Source organism: Natator depressus, chromosome 2 (assembly GCF_965152275.1).
Source record: "Natator depressus isolate rNatDep1 chromosome 2, rNatDep2.hap1, whole genome shotgun sequence".
Lineage (NCBI taxonomy): Eukaryota > Metazoa > Chordata > Testudines > Cheloniidae > Natator > Natator depressus.
In genome coordinates, this window is record NC_134235.1 from 77,418,594 (window position 1) to 77,442,339 (window position 23,746).

General features: G+C 43.3%; 1 protein-coding gene across 1 annotated transcript; it reads left to right on the forward strand.

Moving 5' to 3' along the window:
- Positions 1-316: 316 nt before the first annotated feature.
- AQP4 (aquaporin 4) lies at positions 317-21,011 on the forward strand. The gene is made up of 5 exons (XM_074944466.1): positions 317-353; positions 10,955-11,369; positions 12,217-12,381; positions 12,787-12,867; positions 16,513-21,011. Exons 1-5 carry the CDS (start codon positions 322-324, stop codon positions 16,786-16,788), a joined length of 969 nt encoding a protein of 322 aa, XP_074800567.1. The 5' UTR covers positions 317-321; the 3' UTR covers positions 16,789-21,011.
- The last annotated feature ends 2,735 nt before the right edge of the window (positions 21,012-23,746 follow it).

Below are 23,746 nucleotides of genomic sequence, written 5' to 3' on the forward strand. Positions count from 1 at the left end.
CCATGGAAGGTGTAGTTTCTGCTGCTGTTTGTTTCCCACTCTCATTTATAAGATGCAGCAAACCAGATGCATTATATAAATATTTCCATCATTAACAACGATGGCAGGTTCTAAATAGTGTCTAGAAGGATGATCAGGTAAGGGGAAATTATTTAGAGTTCAAATATAACTTAGTGACTTGCCACATGGTTCAAAATCTTTCCACCCCTCCACTCCAAAAACCCAATCAGACAAGTAGCAGTAATCTGACTCCCAGTGCGCTCAGGGCTGTGCGCCTGGCTCTTAGACCTCTGTCTTCACTGCACACCACCCAGGGAAGGAATGAGTGGCAGACCAGCAGCAAGAAGCTGGGGGTAAGCGTCTTGTTCTTACTAGGGAGCTAAGCCTGAGTTTGTTCGGTGGACTTGAGATGTTTAGAAATTGCAAAGGTAGCCAGGGCAGGCATGGGTGGTGTGGGGAGGGGAGGGGGTTTGTTCCTGATCTTTTGTAATCAGCTGTATTTATTAGAAAGTATTCTGACTGTATTTTTCCTGCCACTTTTAGAGCAACGAAGGACGTGTGAAGAGGGGAAAGGTGGGGGAAATACAGATCTTCTCCCGAGCCAATGCACTCAGCACCTCCCAGCCCGACCCCAAACCCAAGCGAGCACTCACCCAGGGGTTTCCCTGCTTTCCAACTTGGCTCGGCAAGCGCTGGCTGTCCAGCACGACTTGAAAGAAATTAGCAGGAGCCGGCACAAGCCGTTCAGAGCAACAAACCCCGCTTTGTTCTGGGGCCGGGCTGGGCCCCGTCCAGCGCTGCGGGCGCGAGTTGCAGCCAAGGGCCAATCGGCCGCCCCCCCACGGAGCGCCGAGGGGGCAGAGCGGGGAGCGCAGGCCGGGGGCCGCAGCGCCGAGAGGGTTAAATGGCTCGACGCGCCTGTTGCCTGTGTGACGCCAAGGCAGCTCCGGCTCTGAGGGGAAGGGGGGGGGTGCTGCTTCGTCTGCCCTCCCCAGTGTCCTGCGCCCAGGAGCCCCGCTCCCGGCTTTCTTCGCAGCAGCCCCTCCCTCCAGCCCCAGCCCCACCCCCACCTCCTCCCCCTCCCCGCTCTCCGAAGCGCAACACATGAGCGGCGCCTTTAACACCTTCCCCGACCATCCCCGCTGGCCCGGGGCTGCTGCACTGGCCTTCCCGCTCGCTTGTGAGTTGCGCTCTTGGTGGGTTTTGTTTTCCGCTCCCTGGGCAGCGGTGGTTGGCTTCCAGAGCAAGGCAGGGGCGGGGAGGGATATTTGTTGCATGATCTTGGCCAAGAAAGTCTTTGGTTGCAGTGGGATGAAGCTGCCCTAGTAAGTGGGCTCGCCCGTCCCTGTCTGGTAGAGGGGTGGGTGTTTTGTCTGTGTGCTGAACGGGAAACATTAAACCACACGGGGCTGCAAAGTGGTCACGAAAAGGTCAGAGGCGATGCATTGCCTTTCGCCTGTTTGGACAGGGTCCTAAAAATACCTTTGTCTGTAAAAACAACAAGGAGTCTGGTGGCACCTTAAAGACTAACAGATTTATCTAGGCATAAGTTTTCGTGGGTTAAACACCGCTTCTTCAGATGCATAACTATCCCCTGATACTTTTCAGAGTAGCAGCCTTGTTAGTCTGTATCCGCAAAAAGAAAAGGAGGACTTGTGGCACCTTAGAGACTAACAAATTTATTCGAGCATAAGCTTTGGGATGCATCCGATGAAGTGAGCTGTAGCTCACGAAAGCTTATGCTCAAATAAATTTGTTAGTCTCTAAGGTGCCACTAGTCCTCCTGTTCTTTTTCTCCTGATACTTGACACTTTGTAGTGCTTTAGGAGCTGCAAGCTGCCTCTTAAATACACCGGTCGGTATTTTAGGGTACAGGGCTTGTTGCAGAAAGTCGCTTTCAGATTTTGCTTCTGAATAACCCAAAGAGATTTATATAGTATTTTTAAGCAAAAGTGATGTATGTTCTTTAAAATTCCCCTTCAGCTGTTTTAGGACCAGAGTTCTAATCATCCACATTTTCCGCAACATTTAGTTTAACAGGTGACATGTGAAAACACCGTGGACATTTTGCACCTGAAATGCAGTATTTATTATTACTCTCATCTGCGTGTACAGATAAGGCTTCTGTTTGTCTGCTGTCTGCGCTCTTAACCTGGACAATTATGGCTTGGGATCCTGAGTCAGGTGCCAGGGAACAGTATTGCTGCAAGTACTATGGTGGGAATGGGCCAGCAGGGGGTGGGCTATCTTCAGGGCAGCACTCATCCATTTTTCCCCTCCTCCAGAAAGGAAATGGCTGGAGGAGGGGATTTCATTCACTCTCCCTGGGCTTCTAAAGCCAGGGAGCCACAACCACTCTCCTTTTCTTTATGTTCTGAAACTGTTTTTCGCTTGTAATATGGGGTCACTGTTAGGGCTGCCAACTTTCTAATCACACAAAAGGGAACACCTCTGCCCTGTGCCTTCTCCGAGGCCCTGCCCCTGCCCACTCCATTTCCCCCCTCCCCCCAGTCACTCACTCTTCCCCACCTTTACTCACTTTCACTGGGCTGGGACAGGGGGTTGGGATGCGGCAGGGGGTGTGGGCTCTGGACTGGGGGGGTGCAGGCTCTGGGATGGGGCCAGAGATCAGGGGTTTGGGGTGCAGCAGAGGGCTCTGGGCTGGGGCAGAGGGTTGGGGTGTAGGGGGGATGAGGGCTCCGGCTGGGGCTCAGGATGAGGAGTTTGGAGTGCAAGAGGAGACACCCAGCGTTCCCGTCGAAAACCAGATGCCTGGCAACTCTAGTCACTGCCTAGAAAAGATTGAGAAGCACTGCACTGGATTTTCCATCCAACCAAGCCATAGGTTTGGTTTGGCTCATAAGTTATAGGTTATTTTCTCCTGAAGAACTACAGTACACGTGTGTTTCTTGCAAAATTGGGTTGAGTTACATTTTGAAACCAAAACAAAATTGGTGAGAAAAACCTAGAACAGCATGTGCTTGCCTTGCTCCAACAGCTGACTGTCACACAAATTGTATGCAGGGTAGTTGTAGACGTGTCCGGCCCAGGATATTAGAAAGACAAGGTGGATGAGGTAATATCTTTTGTTGGCCCAGCTTCTGTGGCGAGAGAGACAAGCTTTCGAGCCATCCAGAGCTCTTCTTAGACATCCAAGTGAGTAATGTCTGTTGAACTGCAGGCAGCTGTGCCATAGAGGGCTGAGAGTGCTCCAGCTTGCTACAGAGGTGACTGTTAAAATATTTGTGAGATTCACAAACATTGAAACAAGTGACAGGTGGAGTGTTGTTTGTAGTAATCCTTCACTTTGTTTGCTCTGCTCACTTTTAATCACTGACATAATTTTAGTTAGAAAAGGATGAATTTTTAAAATTTAAGTGAACTTTCTTAGTGCAGTTTTTATTAGTAGTATTGCTTATAGTAATGCTTAGAGACCGTAATTCAGGTTGGGGTCCTATTTCACTAGGTATGTAAATAGTAAGAGACAGTCCATGCCCCAAAGAGCTAACACTGTAAATAGACAAGGCAGGCAAAGGACATGAGGGAAAACTGAGGCATGAAAGTGAAATGACTTGCCCATGGTCACACAGCAGATCAGTGGCAGAGTAAGAAATAGAACTGATGTCTCTTGACTCCCAGTCCACTGCACTATCCTTTAGGCCATAATGCCAATCTTCGTATCAATCACAGTTCACATTTCAGTGTCATAGCTACACTGGCACATCCATGCCCATAGGATGTTAAGAAAGAGAGGTGTGTGATGGCCGTCATGCTCGCTGAGGCACCCAGGTCCTCCAGAGCAAAAAGCATGAGCAGCTCCAGCATGAGAAAAGAGTTACAGCTCTGTAACTAAGGGCTGTAACAACTCATATCCTCTATGGATCAGCACAGAGCGGGACCAGTAACACACTCATTAGCGGGTTACATGTGCGTAAACAAAGCAAACACTTAAGATAATACTTGTAAAAATATAGATGAAACAATACAGGGCTATTGTGTTTTTCCACGAAGCTTAACAGGATGGAAATTCACCTTCTCTTGATAAACAGAGCCTGACTATTCATTTGTGTAATGCCTTAATATAATACTTGGCTCTTAAATAGCACTTTACATTTTCAAGACCGTCATACTCTGACCTGGATTGCCAGTTTGCAATCTGCCCTTTGTAAGGAGCAACCTGTTGTTGCACTGACCCTGGAGCAGCCTAGGAGAGACTGTGGCCTGGTCTACATTACTGAGTTAGGTCAAAGTAAGGCAACTTACGTCCATCTGATTATGTCAGTGTCTACTCCAGCCGATGTAAGTGCACTACTACACCGACATAATAACTCCAGCTCCACGAGAGGCATAGGGCTTATGTTGGTGCAGTTAGGGTGATGCAGTGTCTGTGTAGACAGTGCATTACAGTGTTGGCTGTCATTCTTGTCAATTTCACAGCTCCTGACTGGAGCCCTGAAATTGACTAGAAAGGCAGGTAGGTTCCCTCCTGAGAACCTTGTGCCCAGCTCACAGCTGGTGCTGTCACCCCGGAGTAGGTGGAGGGCTCCAGCTGTAAGCCCGGCTACCGCCCAGGCTCTCAGCTACCCACCTGCCACGGAGCTAACTGCTGGAGCCTGGGCTCCCGTCGCCCCATTCATCACTAGGAGCCCGGCTGCCACCTGGGCTCCCCCCTCTCTGACAGGAGCTTGGCAACTGCCTAGACTCCCTGCGGGGACTCCATGCTCAGAGCCTGGGCTGCTGCTTGGCTCCCAGCAGAGAGCGGGGAGACAGGAGCCCATGGGGCAGTTGGGCTCTAGATGGAGAGCTCTGCAGGAAGCTGAAAGCCCAGACTGTCAGCCCCCCACCCCCATACTGCTCCTCTTAACTCAGAGGAAGTGCTGAAAGTGAGCAAGAGCACCATCGACAGTGTAAACATGAAAAACCACAGTAATTACTGTGGTGGCTGTAAATTGACCTAACATGGGTGCACTTAATTTTGTAGTGCAGACATGCCATGTGACTCCCCAAATTAGTCTCCCTTCTGGTCTCTCTGCTGCTCCCGGGAGGGAGTAAACTGCACCAGGTTGATTCCTAGATTTATAGATTTCAAGGCCAGAAGGGACCAGTGTGATTATATAGTCTGACTTCCCATATAACACAGGCCATAGAACTTCCCCAAAAGAATTCCTAGAGCAGATCTTTTAGAAAAACATCTAATCTTGATTTTAAAATTGTTAGTGATGAAGAATCCACCACACGCTTGGTAAATTGTTCCACTGGTTAATTACTCTCACAGTTAAAAATGTGTTCCTTATTTCCAATCCTAATTTTAGTTTCAATTTCCAGCCATTGGATTGTGTTATATCTTAGTCTGCTAGAATGAAGAGCCCATAATTAAATATTTGTTCCCTATGTAGACACTTATAGACTGTAATCAAGTCACCCTTTATCCTTCTCGTTGGTAAGCTAGATAGATCAAACTCCTTGAGTCTGTCTGTGTAAGGCGTGTTCTTTCATCATTCTCATGGCTTGTCTCTGAACTCTCTCTAATTTATCAACATCCTTCTTGAATTGTGGACACCAGAAGTTACTCCTGAGGGAATTCTGTGCCAAAAAAATTAAAATTCTGCACACAATATTTTAAAATTCTGCAAATTTTATTTGTCAATAAATAAGTGTGGAGGCTCCAGCATGGCAGTGGGGAACACAGACCACTGACTACACAGAGGTAGGAGATCACCCTGTGCCTCCTCTCCCCCAGACATGGACTCAGCGGTAAAGTTGCACCCGACCCTGACATAGTGCAAGACCAGGACTGTCCCAGAAACACACCAGGGCCCTGCCCCTCCGTGCCAAGCACACTAGATGTAGGCAGACAGGCTCAACCCAGCAGAATCCAAGTATGGAGGGACTTAGTGTAGGGAGATCCAGGTGTGGGTGATAGGGTTCTGTGTGGGGCAATCTGGGTGTGGGCAGGGTGGTGGGGCGTCCGGGTGCAAGGGAGATCTGGATGAACAGGGGCTTATTGGGGGTGGGGGTTCTGGATGCAGACAAAATGGGACTCTGCTGGGGGGTCCAGGTGAAGGTGGTTGGGGCTCAGCAGGGGGGTATGGGTGTGGAGGGCTCAGCGGGGGAGTCCAGGTGCTGGCTTTGTGGGGTGCAGGTCCAGGTGCTGGCTTGGTGGGATTCAGTGGGGTGGAAGTCTGGGTGCACGGGTAGTGTGACCAGATAGCAAGTTTAAAAAATCGGGACGGGGTGGGAGGTAATAGGTGCCTATATAAGAAAAAGCCCCCAAAATCGGGACTGTCCCCATAAAATTGGGACATCTGGTCACCCTATGCAGGGGACTAGTCAGGGTGGTCCAGGTGCAGGTGGGTGGAGTTTGTTCTGGTGCGGGTTCAAGTGCAGGGGGCAGTCTGGGTGCAGGGGTGGGGTCCAGATGCAGGGAGGTCGTGCTCGGCGGAGGGGTCTGGGTTCAGGGGGCTCCAGATGCAAAGAGAGGCTTGTTGGGGTGTGGGTTTGGGTTCAAGGGAGTCAGTGGGGGGCGGTTCTGGGTGCAGGGCATGAGGCTTGGCAGCGCAATCTGGGTATGAGGTGAATCTGGATGCACGGGGTTTGGGCAGATGGGGGAGCAGCTCCCTGTACAGCGACCCCTCCCCCCCACAGCTGAGGAGCAATTGGGGCAAGAAGCAGCAGGGGAGGGAGTGCAGCGCTTCCTGCAGCTAGAGAGATTTCTGGGGGTGGGTCTGACCCAGCCCTGGCTGCTTCTTGCAGAGGCAGAGGAAGTCCTGTCATCCCCAGCCCAGCCAGGATTACTAGCTGAGCCTGGCACAGGATAGGAGCCACTGACCAGGACATCCCTAGCCTGCCCCCCATCCCCAGTGATTACCACTCCACTGGCTGCTCCGGGCTCCCAAAACAATGCACCCACGCTGCTGGGGAGTGGCGCATGGCCGCTCTTGTGGCTTCCCTTTGTTTCCCTGTCAGAAAGTCATTTTTTCTGCAGGGAAGCAAAGAAATCTGTGGGGGACATGAACTCTGCGCATGCGTAGTGGCACAAATTTCCCCCAGGAGTAAGAACTGGGCACAGTATTCCTGCTGCAATCGCACCAGTGCCAAATATAGAGGTAAAATAACCTCTCTACTCCTACTCAGGATTCCCCTGTTTATGCGTCCAAGGGTTACATTAGGCCTTTTGGCCATAGCATCACACTGGAAGCTCACGTTCAGCTGATTATCCACCACGACCACAAAATCGTTTTCAGTCACTACTTCCCAGGATAAAGTCCCCTATCTTGTAAGTATGGTCTACTGTCTTTGTTCCTAGATGTATGTATTTACACTTAGCCATATTAAAATGCATACTGTTTGCTTGAGTCCAGTTTACCAAGTGACCTGTCCTCTTCATTATTTACCACTCCCCCAATGTTTGTGTCATCTGCAAACCTGACACATCATATGCTCTCTGGCTAGCTATGCCAACAGGTACATTTGCCAAGGCTCTGCCCCTTTCTGCCTACTTGTGCAGGGGTGGGGAAATGAAGAGCCTGCCCCCCCTGCATGCTGGAAGCAATCGTACAGCACACTGGTGCAAGGGAATAAGGAGGCACTTCAGGCCCCCTTACGTTCCACCAGCATATAGGACAGGCCACAGTGTCCTCTGTCAGGCAGGAACATATTTTTATTCTAATTTTACAGAGGAGGAAAATTAAACACAGAGTGGTTGTGATTTGGCCAGCATCGCACAATGACGTGAGAGTAGATCCAAGGTGAAGATGAGGAGTTCCTGTCTCCCTGTCCCATGCACAATGCACTAGACTACGCTGTTGCCAGGGAGGTAGTCTTTGGTTGGATCTGTGTTAGAGTTAGGCCAGCGGTAGAGGGTGGGTTTAAGTGACAATCTGGTTTAGGGTTCAAATTCAGTGTCAATTTCATAAGCTGGTTTTGTGAACATTTGGCCATTTTGAATGATAGAAATGTTGCAGGGTTAGCTGTTGTTAGTTGTCTTAGTGTGACCAGGTATATTCTGACTGGCTGGGAGCCCCGTGGTACTACTATACCCCAGCCCAAGAAATAGCAGAGAGGAGAACAGCAGCGAAGATGGGTCCTCCAAGCTTACTAGAGAGGAGTCTTCAGAACAGCTGTTTTGGAAACCACAGGGACCAGGTACTCCAAGGGCTAGAGGGGTCTGAAACAGCCAATCAGGCCCTAGTGGCCCAGATAAAAGGAACTGCAAGGGCCTTAGCAGTTCAGTTCCTGGCTGGGAGCAGAGGGGAAAAGAAGGGTGCTCCTCTCTGGCCACAGGAGCCTGTGGGATAGCCAAAGATTGTTTTCTGGCAGTATTTTGCAGAGCTGGGTTTGCAGGGAGAGAGAGTACCTAAGAACCTTAACCCTGGGATAAGGGTGAAGTTAAAATGCCTGGTGGGAAGAGGCCTAGGGAAAAAGCAGCAACTGATTGACTCAAGCAGTGTGTGGTTGCTGGTGTGTAGGGTCCCTGACCTGGGTTGGAACCCAGAGTAGCGGGCAGGCCTGCATTCCCCCACAAGCCACAGGTAACATGGCATAAACCCCAAGAAGGGGACGGAGTTTGTTTGGGAGCCTGAACAAGGGGCTGAACTTAAAGGACCCAGAGCCGCTGCTGAAGACCCTACCGAGAGCAAAGAGATTGTTTATTTATTGGGCTCTTTAATACCCTGGGAGGGGTTCACTCAGACTTTGTGACTTGGACAGAGGGCCAAGCCACTGAACACCCACAAAAGTCAGTCTGCAGGAAGAACCTGGGGTGAGAGAAGGACTGCAGTACTGCATCCAGCCCCACGGAGGTGCTCAAGAGGTGAATTTGTCACACTGTGGTTGAAATCTTGTGAAAATAATCTCGTCTGGGTCAAAAAAAGAAAAATTTTGTCCCATTCTTGTTCAGGCCTTGACTGAAACCAAAACTCTAGGTGCTGGTTCATATCTAGGTATCCAACATTTTAAAGGGGTTTAAGGTTCCAGTTTTGCTTTATCTCTTCATTGCTTCCGTGGGGGGTTGTCCCAGGGAAATGCAGCACTAAATAGTTAAAGGGAAGCAGAAGGTGGCTGCTACTTATAAGGTCCCTGGGTTGGGACTTGGAGTAGTGGGCATGCCTGGGTCCATTCTCCCCCCCCTGCCCCACACACCCAGGCCACAGGTGGAGTGGCCAATTCCCTGAAGAAGGGGCTGAAGGCCTAGAAAGAGGGGCAGTATTTGTGGGACTTCTGATACAACACACCCCCCAAAGGGGACTGAACTGTAAAGAATGACCCAGCTGAGACAACAGGTGAAGAATCTCCAAGGAGGAAGCCCTGGGGGTACTGCTCCATACCAGAGCAAGGACAATTTAAGACTGAGCCCAGGGAGGGCTGCAGGAACAGACCAACTGTGGGTACTTGATTGGCCCTGTTGGACTTGTACTCCAGAAGGGATCTGTTCATTGTTTCACAACAACAGAGGGCTGAGTCACTGAAATCTGCCTAAGACGTTTAACTGCCAGTAGGGGTCACCGCAAGCAGAGCAATGCAGAGGGAGAGCAGGTGTAGACACACACTCAGCCAGTACGGGTGCTCACGTGAAGTGGGTGGGCCCTGCCACACCTCCTCTGAGAGCATCAAAACTGCGCTGCTGAGAAATTCATGGTCATGTGTGCCTCTGGTGCTTATGAAGATACATAATGCATTCTTTCACGTGGAAGTGTTGTTGGGTATGTACTATGGCTCAATTACCTTAGGTAACCGGTTATTACATTCCTCCATCCTTCCACTTGAAATTCTGCTCTGAGTTGTAGAAGTTATTTTCCTTTGTTTAAATTAAAAAAAGAAAGAAAATCTTGTTTGCATTCCTTGGAAACTCATAAAATGCTCCCTTTTTGGTTTATTCTCAATTTATTAATACTACAAATAACTCTTCTTCAGTAACCCACTTTCATAGGTCTCTGGGCAGCGAACAAAAATGTAACTCATGATGAAGGCAGCGTAGCCTACCTAGTAAATATCGGTGCTGGTGCACAAATGAAACCAAGGTACTTCTTTCTGCTCCCACCCACAGCTCTCCACACTACTTATCCAATAAATATTACTACATCTCGCTCCTTACCCTACAAACATAGCCCAAAGGAAATTGAATGTTTGATTCAGGGGACAAGATTTAGGATTTCTTGTATTCTCCTGGTTGTATTCATTTTACCAAATGTCCAGCCTGAAGAAACTGTTTCTTATTGACACAAAGTAATATTTCAAAAAGAGGCTCTCTTATAAATGCTTCTAGGGCAACTTCCAAAACTGCAACACCAATGTTGCAGTTTGGGAAATTAGGATTTTGATTGGGCTCTTGGCCTTTTATTAAAATATTGTATATGTGCTGGTAAAGTACAAATTTGCACAGAAAGGGAAGCTCTCCATCAACCACACACAAGGGACAAAGGGGCCACTGAAGTTAATGGGGTTTTACAGTATGCAAGGTCAATGCAGGTTTCAGAGGAGCAGCTGTGTTAGTCTGTATCCACAAAAAGAAAAGGAGGACTTGTGGCACCTTTTAGAGACTAACCCATTTATCGGAGCATAAGCTTTCATGGGCTACAGCTCACTTCATCGGCTGCGTGCAAGTTCAATGCAGACTTTGATGCAACTAGAAGGACAAACCTACTTATTTTTAAAAAAACTATAGGCTTCTTTACCTGAAACTCCATCTATTCAGAGAGACTTTCCTTCTCAAACATGATGACTAGTTGCCCTGCGTCCTTTAGACTGCAGTATACTAAGAACAGGACTTCCTGAGCATGAGTGAGGTTTGTTTAGGAGGTCACTCTCTCTCGCAAGGCACATCTTTATTATTAACCCCACCATAGAGTGCCCAGTGTTGCTGCCATCCCCAGAAGGTCAGCCATATAATAACCCTCTGCAGCAAAATCTAAGGCTGACTTGGTGAATTCTGATGCAGATTTGTTTTCTTTTTCAGTAAGTGTGGACGTCTGTGTAAGTGTGAGACCATCATGGTGGCATTTAAAGGCGTCTGGACTCAGCCTTTCTGGAAAGCTGTTTCAGCAGAATTTTTGGCCATGCTAATTTTTGTCCTCCTCAGCCTTGGCTCTACAATCAACTGGGGTGGATCTGAAAAGCCTCTGCCTGTAGACATGGTCCTTATCGCTCTCTGCTTTGGACTGAGCATTGCAACCATGGTGCAGTGCTTTGGACACATCAGTGGTGGCCATATTAACCCTGCTGTGACTGTTGCTATGGTCTGCACTAGGAAGATCAGCCTTGCCAAGTCTGTCTTCTATATTGTTGCCCAATGCCTGGGTGCAATAGTGGGGGCAGGAATTCTCTACCTTGTCACACCCCCAAGTTTGGTGGGAGGCTTGGGAGTTACTACGGTAACAACTTTTGCTCCTACTCTTAAAGTAGAATAACTTTTTAGTGTCAGATTTAAACCCAGAAAGTAGAAGTGATGGTTTAAGTGCATTGCTGGTTTATTTACAGCTCCTATATGTGGCTTAGATCTCTCATTAGAATGGGTTTATGCTAAGCAATATTTACAGCTATTCTTTTACAGAAGATTTCTCTTCTAGAATTCCCCAAAATCTGGTAACAGCAGGTAATGCTAATCTACATTCACAGTTTAAATATATATGCATGAAATACAATTTCAAGAAGAATTCTGAAATTAATTCTATGCCAATATGATGGTGATTGAAAAAACATCAATTTAAAATGACACACTTCTGAAATAGATTGTGCCTTAGATTTCCACTTTGTTCTAAGCTAATAAGGAATGCCATCAGTTAGCCCTGTTGCAGGACTTATTAAAAATGCACTTGAGCCACACGCTGCTTAATTTTTAATTGAAATTTCAATTAATTAAGTCAGGGCTAATTAATTAATTTATAATTGAATCGTAAATTACAGTGCTCCCAAGGAAAAAAAGTTGTGCAAGTTTAACTGCAGCATTTGCAAATTCAAGATATAATAAATGCAGTCTAGCTTTGAAGTGCTACATTAAAATCCAGTAAGAACTTTGTCAGTCCATCAGTAATTTTCCATGGCTGTCAAAAAAAAAAAAAAAAAGGTAAAAAATGAATCCATACCTTTCCAAAGTACAGTGCCATTTCATCACTGTGCATGATTCAACATTTTCAGTCATAAAACAATTAATATTTGTAGTAGCTTTTTGAACTGCAAACTCACCTTTGCTTCATCTTCGGTGGTTGTTTCTTTTTCCAGGTACATGGAGATCTTTCCGCTGGCCATGGACTTCTGGTGGAGTTGATAATTACATTCCAGCTGGTTTTTACTATTTTTGCCAGCTGTGATTCAAAACGAAGTGATGTCACTGGTTCAGTGGCTTTAGCAATTGGATTTTCTGTTGCAATTGGACATTTATTTGCTGTAAGTTAATGACTTCTGTTTAAATAATAGAGCCCTTCTTCCACTGTCCCTACTCCTGAACTAGACGGGAGCTCCAGGAGCCTTTAGAGCTGTAATTCTTTAATAGCCTATTGGGGATCCATTGCAAAGCCCACTGAGGTCAATGGGAGGCTTTCTATTGATAGGGTATTGGATCAGGTTTTTATCTGTCTATGTATATGTTAATTTTGTTAATTCTCTCACTAGAAGGGTGATCTGGAGAATGATAATACAGTCTGATACTACTGTAGCTGGTAGGAATACAAAATCAGAGTTGGCTCGAAGTGGTTTGTGTGACAGTACTGCATTCCAGCAAATGGCGATAGTAAATGGTTGAATAAGAATGTTCTAATAATAGCAATAGTTAACATTTTATTTTTACTGTAGATCAACTACACTGGTGCCAGTATGAACCCTGCTCGATCATTTGGACCTGCAGTTATCATGGGGAAATGGGAAAACCACTGGGTAACCGCTTTTATGCTTCATTTATAGTAGCAATGACCAGCTACCAAATTATATTTTTTCTTCATTTGCTCTTCTTATTCTTCATAATGTTCCATAGAGACAATCACTGAGAAAGATGGGCCACTGACCTGCCACAAGCTTTACCATATTTATCTGTTCTTGCCTAAAGTACAGGTCTTAAAGTTGTACTCTGTCTGTCCTGTGTGGGATGAATTATAATTGCCTATTGTGTATTTGGAGGTTAGGTTTTTGAGGAGACTGCAAGCATGGAGAGAGAATCCGGACATGTTAAAAACAAAAAACGCAATGTGATCAAAATAATTTTTGTTATTGGAAAGAAAGATACTTTGAGCTTGATTGCAAACCCCTCAGTCAAGCTGGGGAGTAGCTACTCAGGTAATCCATTGGCTTCCCATTTTCTAAATGCCTCTAAAAAAAAGGAGGCCAGATATGCAATGTGAGAACTTCTCCATTTTGATCTGGAACCAGTGGGCATACATGAGTAACTGCTCACCAATGTGAGATAACGGGATCAGAATCTGGGCTTGTGAGAGTAAAACCTGCTCTGATGAGCAAACATCAGCCCAACTAAGAGTACACGTGTGGGAGGCCGTTTTGATTAACAGATTATGCAGTGCTAATGATGCAATAGTTTATTAAAGCATTCTGGATAAAATAATTATTAAAAACAAATTCACGTATGATAGGCAAGAGGGGTAATGTCTTACTTTCCCCTCATTAAAGTCATGACGGGCATTTTTAGAGACACTTCCAATATTATTTTTAAGAGGGCCACATCCTGTCGTGTTTATCTATATTTCCCAATTTGAAACAATGGGCCCATCTTATTTCCCCTGCAGTTCATAGCAAAACTTTCATTGCCTTCAACTGGAATAGGATCAGGCCCATAGGCTCTGATCCTGCAAACACTTACAACACGCGTAACTTTTCCCCCCCATTAGTCAACTTACTGAAGTGGATTTACTATTACCACCAAATGGTTTATTCAGATTTTAAAACTACTGTAATAATTCACAAGATTAATTAATTATCCAAAGCCGTCTAATATACAACTGTCAAGGTTCCTTCCCCACTCTGACCTCTAGGGTACAGATGTGGGGACCTGCATCAAAACCTCCTAAGCTTACTTTTACCAGCTTAGGTTAAAACTTCCCCAATGTACAAACTATTTTACCTTTTGCCCTTGGACTTTTGCTGCCACCACCAAACATCTAACACCGGTTACTGGGAACAAGTCCATTTGGAAACGTCTTTCCCCCCAGAATCCTCCCAAATCTTACACGTCCTTTCCTGGAGAAGGTTTGATAAAAATCCTCACCAATTTGCATAGGTGACCACAGACCCAAACCCTTGGATCTTAAGAACAATGAAAAAGCATTCAGTTTCTTAAAAGAAGAAAAAGGAAAAAGAATCACCTCTGTAAAATTATGATGGTAAATACCTTACAGGGTAATTAGATTCAAAACATAGAGAATCCCTCTAGGCAAAACCTTAAGTTACAAAAAGACACAAAAGCAGGAATATCCATTCCGTTCAGCACAGCTTATTTCCTCAGCCATTTAAAGAAATCGGAATCTAACGCATCTCTAGCTAGATTACTGACTAAGTTCTAAGACTCCATTCCTCTTCTGTGCCTGACAAAAGCATCATACAGACCCTTTGTTTTTCTCCCTCCTCCCAGCTTTTGAAAGTATCTTGTCTCCTAATTGGTCATTTTGGTCAGGTGCCAGCGAGGTTATCCTAGCTTCTTAACCCTTTACAGGTGAAAGGGTTTTTCCTCTGGCCAGGAGGGATTTTAAAGGTGTTTACCCTTCCCTTTATATTTATGACAACAACCAAAAGTGTAAATATATGTATAGTATTTATTGGAGCAACAGCCCAGGGGAAGCAGAACTGCTGTCCTAGCTGCTTGAAAGATCTCTTCTGCTCCTGAAATAAGAGAGAGTCACCTGCCCTTAGCAAAGGCAGGTGAGACCTGTAACAGTACATGGCTAACTAGTATTGCAGGACTATTGGAAATTATGTTGAAGCAAATTGGCATACCATGCATTTGTGTGCAAATAGGATAATTAGAAGTCTAATTGCCTCTTCTGGGTGAACAGAAATGAGGTATGCAGAACTGTCTGCAATTTCAGAGACCAGGTTTGAATTCTTTTGAAAATGTGGTCCTAAAAATAGAAGTAGAAATATTTGTTTATGCACTCTGATTTGTTTTCTGCATTTATACACAAGACAATAAGGTGTTGGTGAGGAAAAGAAAGTTTTCAATTAATAAAGGGTTTTATTTTCTTTGTGCCCTCTTGCAAGCAAGGCAAATATAAACATGTCTTTAAGTGACCAAAAAAACAAACACAAGGACATTTAGAGGAGGCCTTATGACAGACTATATATCAACTAAACTCCCTAACAACTGCTTTCACTTTTCAGATAAGGGGCTTGACTCTCCACTGCCTTTCTTGCACAGTCACTAACACCTGTGCAAAGCAAATACCAAATGCTACCACCACAGAATAGTGGCATTTGACCCTCATTTTGCACAGGTATCAATGACTGTGCAAGGGACAATTCCTTTTCTCCAGAGGGAATTTATTGCTGGGCTTGGCTTGGCCCAAGATGCTTTCAGCATCTCCAGCCTGCCTGATAAAGAGTTTGAATTTTTGCCATGCTGGGAAAAATCAAAAATTTAAGACAGATCTCTTCTGTCCCCTCAAAGAGAAAAATAACATAGGCGATTGGGGTGGAGGTGGGGAGGGTGGGAGCATGCCCAACATATACATAGGTAAGCACAACTACACCAAGAAGCCCGCCAGTGCCACTGTTTCCAAGACCACCGATGCCATCTACCCAGTAGTCCCCAGGACCAAAACTTAAGTTGGGGACCAATGAGGCTGGGTGTCTGCCTGTAGTGAAGCATAGGGAGGCTGAGGAATACTGTACAGACGTGGTTGGGGACCTCAAGGGGAGGGAAATGTGTGCTCAAGATGAAGCATTTTCCCTGTGTCCCGTGTTTGTCATAGTATCCTGACCTGTCTCATCAGAAAATGAGGGAATGCCTTCCTAACATTCCTGTAAAACCACTCAGTGCCCTCTCTGCACCATGTTGTTATGTTGCATGGTGGTTCCACTCAGGATGGCTAGTCAGAGTTTCACATATATTATTCTCCTCTCCAGAAAAAGGAGAGAGGGACTGAGAACATGTGAAGGACATACAATCCCTCTGAGATAATCACATGGAGCCCACTGAAATCAGTGGGAGTCTTTCCATTGCCACAGACTTCCTATGTGACTTTAGGCAAGCCACTTCATCTCCCTGTGCTTCAGATTTCCCTTCTACAAAACTGGGATGATAGCACTTATATCTCATAAGCATGTTGTGAGGACAAATTCATCAGCATTTATGAAATGTTCAGATACCATGGTGTTAGAGGCCACAGGAGGACTTAGACAGGCACAGCCTCATTGCTCAGAGCATGTCCACTTCTGAGCAAGAGAGGTTGGTTAAGCTCTCTACTCAAGGGGCTTTTGTGGACGGTCATCCATTTAAAATCTTCACTAAACTGCTTTTCTCTGAAACATTTTCCTTTCCATCATGTACCCCTGTGGGGTTTCTTCCCTCTCTTGTAGGTCTATTGGGTTGGACCAATAATAGGAGCAGTCCTTGCAGGTGCCCTTTATGAGTATGTATATTGCCCAGATACTGAGTTCAAGCGACATTTTAAAGATGTCTTCAGTAAGGCTACCCATCAGTCTAAAGGGAAATACGTGGAGGTGGATGACAGCAGGAGCCAGATAGAGACTGACGACTTGATCCTGAAGCCTGGCATGGTTCATGTGATTGACATTGAGAGTGAAGACAAGAAGGGGACTGATCCAACCAATGAGGTGCTATCTTCTGTATGACTAGCAAGGAGCACTGAAAGCAGAGAATGGCCTACTAGAATGTCCACAGATATCCTTCCACCCATTAAAGAGACAGATCTACTGTAAACCAGACACCTGCAATATCTGAAACTGTATGGAGATGACAGCAGCTATGTAGTTCTTCACCAAGCTATACACCTGCTCAGTTTGATTAGAAATTTACTGTATTTAAGAGTCCCCATAGATTCTTCCAAATTCAGAACTGTCCTTTTTTGAGAGAGAGCATCCCCAAGGTCAATTTGAAAGAGCTGATAGCATTTCCTTTTTAATAAGGCCATCAATAGCAAGATGGAAATAGAGATGTTTAACATTCAGATTGACAGTTAAGACTTATCTGCAAATGCCTATAGCACACAGACGAATTTATCAGATTATTCTTCTGACACTTAATTGGCTGTTGTCAACCCTGATTAGAATGTCTTATCCGTTAAGTGTTCTTTGTAAGGTTCAGTGACAATAATGCCAAAGTACAGCATGTAACAGATTCTTCCAAATTTAGGGTAGTATTTTTTGTTCTTATATATCCTATCATTATTTCTTTACAAACTCTGAAAAACTATATTTTCATAGGCAAAAATTGGTTCCTGTCAGTCATCCTACCAATTTTCATCCATTACATATCCATGTTCTGGTGTAAAAAATACTGCCTTCTTCCCATTCCCCACAACTAAAAATATTGAAGCCAAAGGCTCTAATCTAATGCAATAATGCTGCAAAACCTTTAGATGTATTGTATGCAGGTTAGCATAGTTGTCCATCTGGTGAAACATTCTCTTGAGGTTCAGCTATTGACCATTTAGTATTAGCTGACTATAGGTCATGCAGGGAACCTGAAGGTCCACATGTTACTCAGTAACTCAAGCAAAAGTAAATAAATGTTCAGGTATCAGAAGAAAGGAAGGCGTTATCTGTTTTCAGTGCACTTATTCAAACAAATGTCACTGTCCTAATTTATATAACTAAACATTTAAATTACTTACCCACTTTGCTTACAATCTTATTTTTATTTATTAGCAAAATAAAGGTGGATTTTTAAAAAACTTTTAACTATATTGAAGCACTGACTGGAACATATCTGTAATAACAGGTTATATTGATATGACTGCTTTTGGTTTTGACATTTTTTTGCAAACTGGTCTCTAGTTAGTTGAACAGCATCAATGACTGTGGCACTGTTCATATAATCTTATTCTGTCATGTCTGTGGCAAAGTTTTTTCTGTTAATTAAATCTGACAGTAAGAAATGTAAGCATGTGATCCTTTATGGAGAAACAGGGAAAGGGATGCCCCAATGATATTACATGCAAAAGTGCTTAAGTGACCAATCCTTCTTGTATAGACGTGTTTCAACAGATGTAGCTAACCCAACATAAAATCTTTATAGAATCTTTTTAACTGGCTCATGGCTTTGTTCCTAACTAGTTGCTTTGGGGTTTGTTTGTTTTTGTTGGGTTTTTTTGTGATTTTTGCAATATGCCATTACAGTGCTTGTTGGAACACCATTTTCTGTCACCCTAGTTGTATAGGTTGTATCTAAAACTTGAAATATGTTAATGATTATTTAACTACAGTACAAAAACAAGGTTGTGGATTGTATGTAATAGACTTGTCTGTCCTTTGATTTACAATATGTGCAAGTGTGTAACTCATTAAAATGAGTAAGGGGTGTGTGTGTATGTATATATAGTAATGGGATAACAGACCACTGCTAGGATCAAATCTCTGCATCATTGCATAAGGGCTGTCTATTACCAACTTATTTCAACCAGTAGTCTAGGCATTATCATGTTATATTCATTTTCCTGATCTCTTCCTCTCTTTGATAGTTTCTATCTCTGTAAGGAAGGGGACTGTTTTTCATGAATTGTATATATCTGATACAACTGCTGCATCAAAATTCAAAAATACAAACATAAATAAGAACATGCAAGACAATTTCAAATTGTATTGATGAATGTTGTCATGTGCGAAGGATGAAATCCATCCCTGTGCAGAGAACAGTGCAAGACCGCCACATATGCTTACCAGAGAGATTTTGTTGAACATTTAATAAATGCATGATTTCAACAGGCTAACTAAAAGAGACAAGTTGTACAACATTTGCGGACTGTTGGATAGAGTTTGTTTCTTGCATTTCAATATTTTAAGAAGCAGGGTATCCAGTGACTCATCACTTGTGAAGTTTGTACAGCCTCATGTTCTTTAAATACAAGGCAGTGGTTTTTGCACTCCGTGGCTCGTCTAGACAAAAGGAATGAAACTTGTAGCTTCCTAACCCATCTACAGCCAGATTCTGTGGCTGAGGTGAGCATGAAACCAGCCAAGTCAATTCAGAGACTTTTCCTTGTAACACTCTTTATTAATGAAGCGTGGCAAACGCTCAGAGCCAGTCCCAGGAGAGCTCCTCACACAAGGAAAGAGACAACGATAAGACACAGAATGTTCAACAAAGAAGTGAAAAAAGGAGGCAGCCAAAACAAATAGGACAAACTGATAAAGAATATTGCCACTTGCTCTCTGTAGACTTAGGAAGGAAGGGGCAGAAAGTGAGATACAGTGGGTCTGCTCTTCCTCCATTTGAATTAGAGTCATTAAGAAGTTTGCCATTGACTACAATGGAAACAGGATCAAGGCCTAAGTATGTTTTCATTGAGTGCCTTCTTAGGGCTTGCTCCTGTTCTCTGATACACAATGCACTTCACTATCTGTCTTGCAAAATCAGAGGTCAAGAGAGAGCCGTTAGGTATGCCGTTTCATTTTGAAAGTAGACACATTGGATTTGAGTTTTATGACCCAACCCTAAAATAAACTCCAGCGGTACTCCTCTTTATCATCTGTTCTTCAGCACCACAAGGAGAGAGCACCATTTATCCAAGCCACAGTTTGATCTCTATAAGAAATTGATTTAGTCTGACTTATTGATTTTTATGTTGCTTCTAAATAGTTTTATGGTGGTATCATTAACATACAATATTTGAGTTAAACAAGATAGGCCTACATGATCTTTTTAACTGCTTGTATGTGTGTTTGCCTCACTTAATTTTTAAAATATATTTATTTGTATTTTAATATTCTTTCATGATCACTTATGCGCTACATTTTGTCAGCTATAAGTTTGTTGCAGCTGTTAATGTAACCAATGATCTATTAAGTGATATGTGGGAGGTTTAAAGCTTAAAACTTATTTTGTTTATGATGGCAGACGGTCACTGCAATAAATACACCCGGTGTGTCATCATAATCCCAGAAACTTAGAAATGGAGAAGACTTCTTGTATCCCCTCTGTCAGTATAGGATTGTTTCTTACAGTAGAGGCACATCATGACTAGTGTGTTCAAAATATTTATTTTTAATTACTGTAAATCATAAGAAAAAGATGAACGTTAAAGGTGGGGTGAACGTAAGCAAATACTTTTAGTTTGCAAATACCTTAAGTAGTCTATCACCCAAACGATTACTGATCTCAGCAAAAAATGTGATTCCTGAAGCATCTGATATACTGTAATTCTTACCCCACTGAAGTACTAGAAGCTGTATCATTGACTACAGTGGGAGTAGGAATAGGCCAATAGTCTCGTATCACTTGCTGTGCTAAAATCTGGTATATATGTTAGTACACAAACTTTCTGCAATATATTTTGTTTCTGGTTATCAGTACTCTGCTCAGCAGTTAAGTTAAAAATATCCTTTAAAATAATCCTACATATTTCCATTTTTTAAATGTTTGGTTACAAAGATGTAACATTTGTGCTTTGCAATGTTTAGTCTGCAGCTTATGAAAATGTATGCCAGATATTCTACACTCGACAATGTTGACTATATAAGAGAAATTACAATCTGGATATTTTATTCTAAGATCAGAGATGCAAACTAGTTATCAAATTTATATAACTCACCATCAAGGTGTGTGCATCTGAGTTGTGCAAGGACTCATTAAATAAACATGCGTGAAAATATACACTCAAGTATTTATTATTCTCTTGTATGAACCAAGTTATAATTGCACAGTTACTGTAATTCAAGATAAATTGTGTAAAACAAACTGAATATCAGGATGCTTCCACAAAGTTATGTATTATTGAAACATTAGTCACCACAACATTAAAGCTAATATAATAGTATTTTAAACTTCCAATGTGTAACATTTGGAATAATCTACTTAACTATATGCTTGTCTGGTGCATTTCCCTTGCATTGCTGTATCTCAGAGTGTTGAGCTATTGTAAATAAACTATTGTCTGTTTAAAAAATATATTTGGTCACTGGAAAATATTTTAAAACTATAGCTAAAGTACATAATAATACAAACAAACAGCAGGTGTCTGAGACCTTCTTCAAATGAACAAATTTGTGCTGTAAAGAATGAATGACTCTGTGAGAGAGAGCGTCTCCCATCAGTGAACAGATGGATGTGTTTCTGGAAAGGCTCCATAAGTTTACTGACACAAGCTAAACAAATTGAGGCAAGGGGTTAAACTGGTTTAAGTGCATCGGTATCAGGAGTTTGCACTCATTTAGGTAGATCAATTTAAAATTGAGTTAGAGTAGTTCCACTTTTCTTGTAGAGCCAAGGGGTAACATTTTTTCAAATTTTGATTTGTCAAAAGTGACATAGGCTCTTAAGTGCCTACGTCGCATTGTCTATCTTTCCATGAGATGAAAGCTCTAAGTGCCTCTGAAAATGAGAACTTGGCTCATAAGTCACATACGCACTTTTGAGATTTTAATCAAGACTTTGGAAGATGATTGGTAAACTTGCTGAGGAGCAAACAGAAAGGCCAGCAAATGTGGAAAGTGTGTCAGATCAACTGCAACTGTATCCTCATGTATGGTAATACAGGGCAGTCTACTGATGAAAATTACCTCATTTCCTCAAAATCAAAATGTTTCTCAAAGTCAACTTCCTCATAATCAAACTTTCTTTTAGACTCTTATCAAGAGTAGATTGTAGAGTGTTTCATGTATTTTAACCCCTCTTAACTTTTATCAGTCTGATAGGACTATCTTGGTTATTAATGCTTTTTCTTTCTTTTTTTTCTTTTTTGTCCTTTAGCAATTAGAAAAACAATTGATACAAGTACAAAGACTGTAAAAATAACCTCACTTAAAATCACAAGGTACTCTTGAATGGAGAAACAAATCTGTTGTTCTTAATCTCTAACCTTTTCATTTATGAGAGAAAAAAACAGGCACCTTCTATGGTGCTCACTATTCCACTCATAGCAAACATGGTTCATAACCTGCCTGTCAAACTTTTCATCTCCAATTCTCTTTTGGCTCTGAATGCCCAAAAAAGCTATGCAATTCATCTTCTTTTTAGAAGATTATATCGGTATAAAGTATAATAGGCTTGTGTGTGTGAATGTACAACTGGACATATCTGCAGGACTTAATCTTTCCCATGCTTCCACCATCATAAAAGGAAATGGTATAGTAGTACAGTATCTTAAGGTGCTCGAACCTTGACATGTTCCTCTCAGTGTTGCTGAAGTACATTATTTCTTTTAAAGGGTCGTGTAGACTTTTTTTCACTTGACCCATTTAAAGGCAATGTGGTTGTTTACTGTGTTTTAGAACTTGAGGTTCTAGCACTGTAAAGTACTGTACTAGTCTCCCAATATTAGGCAACTGGGGACTGTTCCCTTTTACATCATGATTAAATCTAGCTATTCTATACAGTGTATGCTATGTTGTGTCGATTATTTGCTTTGTAACAGAGTCTCATTAGTTAACATCAGCTCAGGCTGACTCAGCATTCATTTGTTTTTGTGTTGTGTTGTGTTGTGTTGTTTTTTCATGCATGAGCCTTTGTAATTCTGATGATGAGTCTATTCTATTCAGGTTCTCATACCACTCCCATCTCCATGGTATGTGTGAGCCCAGCTACTTAACAAGGATCTCTTCAGATTGACATGCTGCCATGTTATTTATTCTGTGCAAATAATTTCTAACAGAATGGGCTCGCCAATGATCGGTGGCCAAATTCTTCAACATCAGTGGATCTGTGTTGATTTAAACCAGCTGAAGATCTGGCTCTGGTGTTTTTAGAATGGGGATAGAATCAGCAATGGCCCAGAGGTCCAATAATACATTTTGAAAAGCCTAATGTGTTTCAGTGGCTCTGATCTGACAATTTAAAAATTGAGGAGAAATCCAGTACAGCAGTATGCTGTCCCTGTGCCTTCTTAGCATATACCCAGGAATATATAGTAAGATAAAGACTAACATGTAGTGATTAAACATGACAGAGTAAGGACAAAATGAACTCCAAAGACCAGGCAGATGTACAGAGATGCTTGGCTGTGCTGTTGTTTGCCCAGTGGTGTTGCTCCAGAGAAACAGCTGCACAGCATCTTCTCAGCGCTCACTCAGACCAGCTGCGCTGGGTAGGTTGCACACAATCAGACACAAATGTTTCAAATGCAGTTCCCTCTCCCGGCCCCTTTCCACAGCTGTCCAGAGCAGTTCAAGCCTACAGGGGGAGGGCATACATTGCTAGGGCCCAATGCAGAAGTTGCTGTAGCCTCGAGAGTAATGTGAGTATAATGCTGTGTGTCCTACAACCTTTTATCTTTGAAAAATCCTAGAAAATAAAACATAGGCAGTCTTAATATAGAAGGTCAGAGAGTCCCTCTGGATCTGTCCGCCATCCAGGTCACTCCTAGAGCTATTCTTGAAACTTTATTTCATAGATTAATTACACGGAGTGTAAATAACTTCCATCTAATTTCATTTAATACCACTTTCCTTTATCCTTGGATACAAATTTATAGCACCTAAGGTTTTCAATATAACACCTATTGCTATTTTGCCTGAGTGCTGGAGAAAAGGCTGGAGCAAAATGATCTTTTTCTTTCTCCAGAGGAGCCATAGGAGCATGGTTTTCTGTATATGGAGGATTTTTTCCCCTCTTACGTATCTATGTTCTTTTCTGTAC